Consider the following 11,454-nt stretch of genomic DNA (forward strand, 5'->3'; position numbering starts at 1 on the left):
GGCACTCCGACCACTTTTAGGAATGAGATGTATCATCCCATGTCCAAATTCCTCTGGCATGTTTCTAGAGGTGATGATCTCCTCATATGCATGGAAGAGGTCTTCTTTAATAGTGTCCCAAAGGCATGTGAAAAAGTACGAGGTGAGGCCGTCGATTCCGGGGCAACTATCTGCATCCAAATCAGAGAGGGCCTCCCATATCTCGATGATTGATAGGGGACGCACGAGCCATGTATTCATTTCCGTCGTGACTTTCTCAGGTATGCTTTGGAGGATAATATCTTCTCTTATGTCTTTCCCTATAGCCATAGTATCTTCGGTGAGTAGGCAGTTATAGTAACTTGTGGCAATATTCCTCATTTCATCGCCATCCTCAGTGGTCGTTCCATACTCTCAATTGAGGTTGCGCATCATTGTTCTAGCATGCCTCAGGCCTTTGGAGTGGAAGAATTCCTTCGTGGTTTTGTCCCCTACTCGAATCCATCGTGTCATGCTTCCATGAAACTCCATGTCATATATTTCCTTTTCCGTCAAGCTGAGTTCATGTTTGGCCATAGCAACTTGTCCTGCGATCCAACTACATGACGAGTATCTATGTTGGAGTCGTTGTAAGGCTATTAGTTCCCCTCCTCTTTTCTCTTACTTCAACTCTTCCTATGGTCTTGACAATCTCATGTAGGAGAGTTGAAGCTCTTGTTAATTTAGCTAGAAGTTTGTCAGATGCTGATGAGTCATTGACGAGTAATGACCATTGGTTGGAGAGTTGTTCCTTCACCTCTATAAATGTGTAAATAGTGTGTGGGATGCAAGGCTGGAATGGGCCCCATTTTCGGTGCAATTGAAAATGACCAACTATCGGGTAATGGTCAGAGAAAATCGTGCTTGGAGTTATGCAACACCACCCTCCCTTCGTTCTAGAGCCTCGCCCACATAAATGTGGTCAATGCAAGATAGGGTGGGTCCACTATTTCGCCTGTCTGATCGGGAGAATAAGAGAGAATTCCTTTTTCGTTGGAAGTTGTAAGAATGCTAGATGTCTCGCAGGTTAAGGTGTACAAATAACATCTCACATTGTTTACGCTCCCTTCCTTGTAGAACTATGGGGTTGTTGTTGGAGCTATCGTGAATGGATTCGATCATATTAAAATCCCCTCCAATGCACTACTCTTCTGCACCCGCTACTTGTAGGCGGATGCGGTCCCAGAATGTTGCCCTTTTTGTTATGTTAGTTGGAGCATAAACATTCATGAAATTCCAACGTTGCCCTTCGATGGCCAACGTGCCAAAATGTGCCCTACCAGGTATAAGTGATTCCTGGTGTATTAAGCCTTGGGCTAGATGTTCCCGAATCAAAGTGTAAATACCACCATGATTTCCATCCTCCCCTGTTGTTGGCTCCCAAATTGTTCGCCATGATCCTAGTAGAAGGTCTCCGACTTCCTTTGACTGCGTATTATCGAGGTGGTGCTCCTGCAACATGATGATGTCAGCAACACTCCCTAATAAATATTCTTCAAGATCCCTTCTCAGTTTATCACATGTGTTGAGATATCAAGCTCAACTAGGCTTAGTTATTTTGTCATATGTGTAACTTAGTTGTTACATACATAGAATCTAGTTAGTGTGTTGACTTCAAAGCCTTAAATAGGGTTTAGGGATACATCCTAGATCCTCCACTACCAAGTACATTTAATATAGAACTTACGTCTTTGTACCTACATTCCCTCACACATGTGAACCAGTGTTGGGCAAAGTTTCTAGTCCCTACTGGAAATTTTCCTGCTTCTTATGATCTTAACCGGAAATTAAAAATTTTAACTGGCCACTTTCCTACGAGTGATAATGTCAACTAGAACATGTTTTTTTTTTTTTTGGCTCATCATATTATATGAAACTAATCGATGTAAGATCTTAATCAAATCCACAACCTTTTATCATGTTATCTTTTCTTGATGACCTATTTACCATTGTGGTGGCCAAAGACTTAGATGTCCTTGGCAACACATGAATGTTTAAGGCTTCAATATTATTCATAACTTGTCTATATCTAAGTTGTGTACAAACAACAATGTATAGATACATTTCTAGGAAATTAACCTCTCCTATCCACGCAAAAAATCATGGCATTTGGTACTTTGGTTATATACATACTCAAAATCAGAATGATTCAAAAGTTGTTATTCCAATAATGGTTGTTTAGGCCTATCAATTTTATCTTGGCCTTATCTGGGTTGTCTATCTTCTAGCTTTGTGAATTCATTGAGCTCTGCAATGGAAAAAGGGACAAACCATACTTTTATATAGCTTTGAGCCACCACCAACATTGCCAATAAAAGAATAGTGACACGTGCAATGGACACAAAAAACATATTTTATTATTGCTCTTAGAGGACAAAATATGGCCTATAAGGACCCAAAGTGAAACATTTTCAATATGTGGAATCGATTAGCGACTTTCATGAAATGGAATGAACTGAACTTGAGTGTTCATATCTCTACATATACACCATCTACAAGTGAAATAAACAAAAGAAAGCTAGATAGGAGAATGATATGATACTCACTCTAGTCAAACTTAAGAGCCGACCAACTAATGTAGATCTCGTTGGTGATACAAAAGAAACAACGTCTCTAGTTCTGCTCTCGTTCAAATCAATAGATAAAAAAATCATTAAATTCAATTTATCTTCCCCAAAAGAACTTGTTTTTAAAATTAAGGCGTTCGTTAAACGAATGATTTTGAATATGCAAATTTAAATTTTCACTTTCTAGGCATTACCTTTTATGAACATCCACATATTCATATGTCTCATCAAAAATCTCTTCCTACATTATTATTAACCCACAAAGGTGCATGGGATGAAAGAAACAACGCACCCCATAGTTGGGATGTATGTGCAAATTGCTTGGAGTTCAATACACAAATGAATTCGCCGCATTAAGGCAAACATGAAAACATACCTCTTATGGTTTGATGAGTTGAGGGTTCCTTCTGCATTTGCATAGATCGGAAGGCTATCAAACATCTCATAATCTCCACAACATGAGTACAAACAGATGGCCTTATGTCCCACATCATTGTTATGTTGCTGACACAGAGACAACATATTAAATCAGTGTCCATATTAATTGCACAAAAGATCAATTGCCTGTGGGCAATAACCAATTGGAGCACGATACATATATCTACATTACATGATAGAAGTATTCCGTCTCCATCATCCGGCCAACTAATTTCAATTCTTGCTAAACAAGAAGATATGAATTCATCTTCTCCAACAACAGTTAGAAATGGTGGTTCATGCTTTTAAATAATCCTAACACATATGATTCAACATGTCGAGCCCCTCCCTTGTTCCTTGATAGAAATCGCGTCCCACTAATTATTGCTTCCAATTTCTTGTCTTTGTTAGCAAGTTGTAGCATCAACAATAAAAACTCTAAAACCTTGAGTACATTTACCAAAAATTCATTATGATGATAAGAAAAAACCAAAAAAATTGATCCATAATGAAGATAAAAACAAAAAATATTTCCAGTTACATAACAAAAATAAAGGAAGGTTTAAAGGAAACCAAAATTGATTGAAGAAAATGACTTACTTTCTTCTTGTCGGGATTTCTCAAATTTCACCACTCCTTCGATGAGTACACTATTTGTGAAGAGATAATACAGACATGGGAAAAGAGAGGGAAAACAAGGGAAAAAGAGGGATTCGAGAGTAGGGAAACAAGGAAAAACACACTCAAAGAGGGAGAAAGAGGGAAACTAGTTTTTTAAACATATTTTTTTAAACAAAATGCAGGAATAGCCGGTTACAAAAATATGAACCGGCTAGATTCCGGTTTTTTGGAAATTCTAGCCGGAATAAGTTCCGGCTCTCTCCCACCTTAGCTGGCAAAAGTCCCAACCTAACCGGAACACTGACATTGTTCCTAGGACTTTGCCCAACACTGATGTGCACCCTTGCACATGAGATGTATATATACCTCATGGTGGGTATTTTTGTTCTTCTTGATACCTTTTAATATAAGCAAGAGTTCCTTGAGCTACACGTGTGTTAATCATCCCCCATCTTGTCTTAGTGTTTATAAGTGTACTTCCTCTCATTCTCTCATACATCTATGCACACTCATATCATATAATCTTCCGCTACTTAATAACATACATGATTAACTACTCACATAATTAGATTATTATTAACCCTTAGTTAATTACCTAATTATTTAACAACATGTAATATAGCAAGTGTATTATTTGTATAGAGTGCTCAATGACATCGATTACTTTTAGCTTAGATATACCAATCATAAGTGAGTAGAAGCAATACATGTCTTGCATGACCAAAGAAATTTGGATACATTTAATATTGTAGCAAGCTAGCAAGTAGAAAGATTGTGATAAAACCATCACACAAGAATATCCAATAAACTCAAAATGCATTTTGCCCAAACAACACATTTGTTTAACATTCGGGGCACATGTGTTCTTATGCAAATGGAAGCTCTATGAATGGAAATGTTGGAAGCTTCACATAGAACTCAAAATAAATAGTACACAAAGATAATTGACAGGATTGCAGTAAAACTATAAGGGGTGAGTTATCGTTATAGAAAAGTTATGCCTTGAAATTTTGAGGGAATTACTATGAAGGATAAGTGCTTATGACAAGTCAAATAAAGAACATAGACCTTGTAAGACTTGAAAACAAAAGGGATAAGACCGAAACTGCAAATTAGTGTCAACATACATGACATGAGAGATGAACCATTGATAACTATGAATTACGTAATTTTCTACAAGGCTAGGATTGAAAATTTCAGCTATGGAGCATCAAGGAAGTAATAAAAGGAAATAATTATATACATGTCTCAGTTGTTACATGTAGTGTTAGGACCAAAAAAAGACTTCATGAGTTGTGTATAGGCACATGTGCCTTGGAAAACTATGGGAGTTTCTTGACACTTGAGCCCAAAGGTTGTGAAAACAATATGAAGAATCGAACGAAGGAAACAGTGTTGTTGAATGCCTTTAGTATATTTGATGCACCACAAATCTATAATGACAAGGGGTGGGTCGGTGTTACACCACCGAAATTTTGTGATTAGGGTGGATCTTTGATCAGACTTGGACTCACGTGTCAACACTGCTCGATTGCATGAAAGATGACTAAGTGAAGAATGGGGACATGTTGAACATACCACCCAACCACTCTCTGTTCAGCCTAAAACGACCTCTGTGAGTCATGGGTGTCTTCTCCATCCGCTGAGAAGTCTTTAGAAGCCCATGACACACGGGGCCTTCTCAATGGTAGAGAAGGCCCTCGCCTCAATCCGTTGAGGATGGTGTGTTGTGGTTCCGATCACGGAACCCCACCCCCTCAAGACAACGGATGCGTTACAATGGGTGCCGTATCTACCCATCGAGAAGGCCCTCGCCTCGATCCGTCGAGGGTGGTGTGTTGTAGTCCCAATCGCGGAATCCCTCAACAACACGTCAGATGTGTTACACAGTTGGGTCGAGAGACAATGCGGTCTCGAGGGCCCGATGGGGCGGAGCGGGCAAAAAGCATCTGCATCCGCAAAGCTCGATCGGAATCGAGATCCGAGCAGATCCGAGCAGATCAAAGCATGGACGTAAAATGGCCGGATCTTGCGCCATAGCGGGGTAGGTGCTCCTGGGCCACAGCCCCTTGGGAGACAAGGCACATAGAGAGAGAGAGAGAGAGAGAGAGAGAGAGTCCCCACATCTCTCTCTCTCTCTCACTCTATGTGCCTTGTCTCCTTTGAGTGAGAGAGAGAGAGAGAGAGAGATGTGGGTCTCTCTCTCTCTCTCTCCTCTGTATGCATGAGGAATTGAATTGGGCATGCATGAATGGAGAGGCTTCTTCTCTCTCTCTCTCTCTCTCTCTGCACCTTTTCTTATACATACATATAGAGAACCAACAATAAGAAAGAAGAGGAGGATCTGCTCTGAAGCTTTGCCCCCCCCCCCCAAATCCTTCTGAGAACTTCCTGGCCCTGGTTGTGCCCTAACAATTACTACTACTACTATGGCCTCTTCTTCCTCTCCTCTGTTTCTTCAATTCAATGGGCTCAGAGCTTCGGAAGCCTCTTCTTCCTTCCTTCCAGATTTTGTTTCCATGTCTCCTTCTCTCTCACAACCCCCTCAAGGTACTTCATACTTCCTTTTTTCTCTGTTTTTAATCCATGCCTTAACGTGACAATGTACATACATTATGAGGGGAATTTTCTCCCCATGTTTCTGTTGTTGAGCTTCTATTCACAAACCAAATCTTTTGATGAGTAAATTATGCGTGAAGGGTCTTTTTTTGTTAATTTATGCGTCTTCCTCTGTGTAATATAAGAGTAGTTCCTTCTTCCTGTTCTTTTTATACGTTGAAGATCTCATATGGGAACCTATGCATGCATACATGCATGTGTTAGCTCATCACAATTAGGTTAAGATCATGTTTGTATTCCAATCGTTGCGAGTTTCTTAGCATTGTTTGCCTAGTATCGTTTCTAAAACAATAATGGGATTCGATTATCGAACATTCTATGAGAGAACTATGCTTGAGACTTATGGGTTCAGCTCAAATTTCGAGAATATTCTATCAAAAAACTATGCTTGGGAGTTATGGTTTCATGCTGAAATTTGTATCCTCATTTTGAGAATATTCTATCGAAAAACTATGCTTGGGAGTTATGGTTTCATGTTGACATTCGAATCCTCATTTCGAGAATATTGTATCAAAAAACTATGTTTGGGAGCTATGGTTTCATGTTGAAATTCAAATCCTCGGATTTAGTCTCATATGTTTGTAAATTTTTGTTTTCCTCAGGCAGGAATGTGGCCTTAACCAGGGCTATGGTTGCCTCGGCACCCAAGAGAGAGAAAGATCCGAAGAAGAGAGTTGTGATCACGGGGATGGGATTGGTTTCTGTCTTTGGGAACAATGTGGACACATTCTATGATAAGCTTCTAGAAGGTCAGAGTGGTATCTCTCTGATTGACCGTTTTGATGCCTCTCAATTCCCGACCCGATTTGCGGGCCAAATCAAAGGTTTCTCATCCGAAGGCTACATCGATGGTAAGAATGACCGTCGGCTCGATGATTGCCTCCGATATTGCTTAGTCAGTGGAAAGAAAGCATTAGAGAATGCTAATCTCGGATCAGAAAATTTGTCGACGGTAATGTCTGTTCAAATTTAAAAGTCTTATTGTAAGGATTTTTTTTTGCAGTGTGTTCCATGATCAAATATTTCCATATGTGTGCGTGGATAGTACATTGTGAAAACCATTTTATTGTCGGTAATGTTTGTTCAAATGGAAAGACAGTTTTATAGTCGGTAATGTTTGTTCAAATGGAAAGACAGTTTTATATAGGAAGAAAAAGTGTTCTATCAGTTAAAAGAAGAGATAGATCTTCCTTTAAAAGTCTCGTAAGGATTTTTTTCGCAATGTGTTCCATTGATCAAATATTTCCATGTGTGTGTGCAGTAGTACATTGTGAAAACCATTTTCTCGTGAAACTTCAAAACATGAAGTCATGGAAAATCGATCCATGGTGGAGATGTTATACATCATGTTGTCAACTATCTAATTCTTGCACATTGGTCTCTATTTTTGTTTGTGGAGATCTCTAAACTTTTGTTTTATTGGTTCCTAGATTGATAAGGCGAGGATAGGCATACTTGTTGGGTCTGGAATGGGTGGTCTGACTGTATTCTCTGATGGAGTCCAAGCTCTAATCGAGAAAGGATACAAGAGAATAACACCCTTTTTCATCCCATATGCTATTACAAACATGGGGTCTGCACTATTGGCAATAGACTTGGGTCTAATGGGACCAAATTATTCAATCTCAACAGCATGTGCAACATCGAATTATTGTTTCTATGCAGCCGCAAACCATATTCGCAAAGGAGAGGCCGATATAATGGTGGCAGGTGGAACCGAGGCAGCTATAATACCTGTAGGCTTAGGAGGGTTTGTGGCTTGCCGAGCGCTTTCTCAAAGGAATAGTGAACCAGAAACTGCATCTCGCCCATGGGACAAGAACCGGGACGGATTTGTCATGGGTGAAGGAGCCGGCGTCCTGGTTCGTTCTTTGAAAAATAGATTAGTTTTATGTGTTCTCTTTGTGCCTTGTGCGTAAATCTAAGTTGATCAATTGTATATGCACGTATATTGTCTTTTTCCTATGTATAGGCACATGTTCTTTGAATGTCTGGTTTTTTCTTCTTCTTTTTGTTTTGATGCATAGTGATCTAAAATGATTCGATTTCTTATGGATGTTTTGACGATTGGAAGTTGATCCAATTGTATATGCATGCATATTGTCTTCTCGTAATGTATATGTGCATGTTTCTTTGAATTGTCTGGTTTTTTCTTTTTTTGTTTTGATGCATGGTGATCTAAAAGGATTCGATTTCTTATGGATGTTTTGACGATGATTGGATGTTTTCTTCTCGGAAGGTAATGGAGAGCTTAGAACATGCTAAGAAGCGAGGGGCCCCGATCATAGCGGAATATCTGGGTGGTGCTGTCACATGTGATGCTCACCACATGACTGATCCACGGGCTGATGGCTTGGGTGTGTCGACTTGTATCATCAATGCACTCAAGGATGGAGGCATTTCATCAGAAGAGGTATATGTTTATATATATATATATATATATATATATGTATATAGATAGATAGATAGATAGATGTAGAGACACATTTATATTGCTTTGTTTATGGCCATTTTTATACCGGATTTTCGTCAGGTAAACTACATAAATGCCCACGCCACTTCAACTCCAGTCGGTGATCTTGCCGAAGTGAATGCTTTGAGAAAGGTCTTTAAAGATCCGCAAGGAATCAAAATAAATTCCACAAAGGTAAAAAGAAATTTATAATGTAATGATGCAAGAATTTATTTATTTATTTTAATGTAATGATGCAAGAATTTATTTATTTATTTTAATGTAATGATGCAAGAATTTATTTGTCTATTTAAATATAATGATGCAAGAATTTATTTATTTATTTTAATATAATGATGAATTTCTTTTTTCTTATTAATGTAATGATACAAGATTTTTTATTTTTTATTTTAAAATATAATGATGCAAGAATCTATTATTATTTTAATATAATGATGCAAGAATTTATTTATTTATTTTAACATAACGATGCAAGATTTTTATTTTTTTTATTTTTAAATATAATGATGCAAGAAATTTTTATTTATTTATTTTATTTTAAATATAATGATGCAAGAAAGTTTACTCGTAACATTTGCCATCGACTCAAATGGTTTGTTTGGCTTTGGTAATTATCTTGCAGTCAATGATAGGGCATTGCTTAGGGGCTGCCGGAGGCCTTGAAGCCATAGCAACGATTAAAGCTTTGACCACTGGTTATGTTCACCCTACGATAAACCAATTTGTATGTCACCATGTTGTAAACATTTTTTCAACTAGGAATTCCTATTTTTTATTTATGTGATAAGATGGTAACTAGGAAATTCCCTTATGATACTGGTTGTCAGGACTTGGAACCGGCGGTAGAGTTCGATACAGTCGCAGGTGTCAAGCAAAAACACGAGATTAATGTTGGTAAGTAATATTCGTGAAATTTTGATGCATAGATAATGTGTTTTTTTTCTGTTTCAAAAATATGCTGATTGATTTTGCTGTATCTTGATATGTAGCAATATCAAACTCCTTTGGATTTGGAGGACATAATTCAGTGGTGGTATTTGCGCCTTTTCATGAGTGATTTTTGAAGTGCTCTCTTTTATTCCTAGTATTGTTCCATCTTTCCTATTCAAAGCCAATTCGGCAATTTGTTATTTCTGAATTGCGGGTGCAAATAATTACAAGTTGTAACGCATTTTCATGAGTTATTTTTGAAGTGCTCTCTTATATTCCTAGTATTGTTCCACCTTTGCAATTCAAAGCCAATTGGGCAATTTGTTATTTCTGAATTATGGATTGTGGATGAAAACGAGTTCCTAAGGTCAAAATATAGGGGTTATCCTCGGATTTTTGTTTGAGATTAACCATTGAAAAACATTTGAGATTAGCAACTGAGAAACATGCGATCTTTTTGTTGCAACAATTGATGTATGTGTGTGCGGGTGTGTGCATTCTACTCTTATATTAACTTTTGAGATATGTAGGTGTGTGTGTAGCAAGTAGTAATCTAGTACATGTATATTTAAAAGTGAACAAATCCTTGGGCTTTATTAGCCAGCAAAGCATGGATCAGACATTATGTTGAAGGGGGTCAATGTATATTTTGTTCATCACAATTTTTCAACAACCTTGACCTAGTTAGATGTCATATGAATGTAGACATGCCTATGATGGGTGTGACATAATAAAGGCATCTACCAATGATGGGTGTGACATAATAATAAAGTCAAGTTTGGTACACAAGTGATTCTTACCCCTTGTGTGAATGTGCACATCTTCTCTCTCAACTTCTCCATTTCGCACCCCATTTCTTGTTTTTATTTCTCCTTGGACCATTTTCATTTGTATGTTTAAAACTTGTGTTGTCTTGTAACATGGATGATGCACTTTATCAACATCAATATTTCCAAACATCCATGCTTGTGAATTGTCATTAGATTTTGATAGAAAAAGGCCCTCAAGTATATATGCATGAAATGTGGTTGGAAATAATGGGCTCCAAAAGAGCACATCGCAGAACGAGTCGAAAGCTACTAGTTCTATGGTGGTGCACAAAATGCTTCAAACCTTTTTGAGATTATCCAAAAGTACTATGATACTTTCAACTAATGTTTTTAAAGACACTTTAGCTTTACCCTTCACTACTTAATAATAATGTATATGAAATATGTTTGTTACCTTAATAATAAATATAACTAGTTTAGGGAATCCATTGAAATCAATGTTGAGCTAATGTATTATAAACTCAAGAATAAGATTTCTCCTTCTGTCTTTCTCATAGAATAGATGATATTTCCATACACACACACTCTCTACATATGGAAAAATGGTTTGGAACATGATTGTTGTTGGGAAAATAGGTCCCTCTTGATGGGAAGGAGAGCACAAGTTGGATCAATTGGATACGAAGGAAAAGCAAATCCGGATCCGGATTCCGATCCAGATCAGCATTCGCATCGGATCTGGAGAGGCATCCAGAAAAGGCCACATATGTAAATAGGTTTTTCTTGTGCTACGCCTATTTAGGCCAGATTTGTAAATAGTCCTAAGTTATATAAGTATAAACATAGATTGACATATTCGCATTCGTCGGGTTTCCCATTCGAATGCAAACGAATACGAATACGAATGGGTGGTCAAGTATTCGTTTAACTCAAAAAAAAAAACAACTATGTCTTTTTACTTTCCTAGGATAAAAAAAGGAACTTGACAATAAATAGGGATAATAAAAGAGGGACTTGGGGATTTGACACTAAATTTTTG

At 37.8% G+C, this 11,454-nt stretch overlaps 1 protein-coding gene across 1 annotated transcript; it reads left to right on the forward strand.

Moving 5' to 3' along the window:
• Positions 1-6,037: 6,037 nt before the first annotated feature.
• LOC147849977 (3-oxoacyl-[acyl-carrier-protein] synthase I, chloroplastic-like) lies at positions 6,038-9,972 on the forward strand. The gene is made up of 8 exons (XM_087337096.1): positions 6,038-6,173; positions 6,845-7,194; positions 7,673-8,104; positions 8,482-8,655; positions 8,776-8,889; positions 9,338-9,439; positions 9,543-9,609; positions 9,705-9,972. The coding sequence occupies exons 1-8, from the start codon at positions 6,053-6,055 to the stop codon at positions 9,770-9,772; spliced, it is 1,428 nt and encodes a 475-aa protein (XP_087193222.1). The 5' UTR covers positions 6,038-6,052; the 3' UTR covers positions 9,773-9,972.
• The last annotated feature ends 1,482 nt before the right edge of the window (positions 9,973-11,454 follow it).

This window comes from Azolla caroliniana, unplaced genomic scaffold (assembly GCF_043228905.1).
Source record: "Azolla caroliniana isolate FFs.n. ecotype wild unplaced genomic scaffold, voAzoCaro1.0.p SCAF_22, whole genome shotgun sequence".
Lineage (NCBI taxonomy): Eukaryota > Viridiplantae > Streptophyta > Polypodiopsida > Salviniales > Salviniaceae > Azolla > Azolla caroliniana.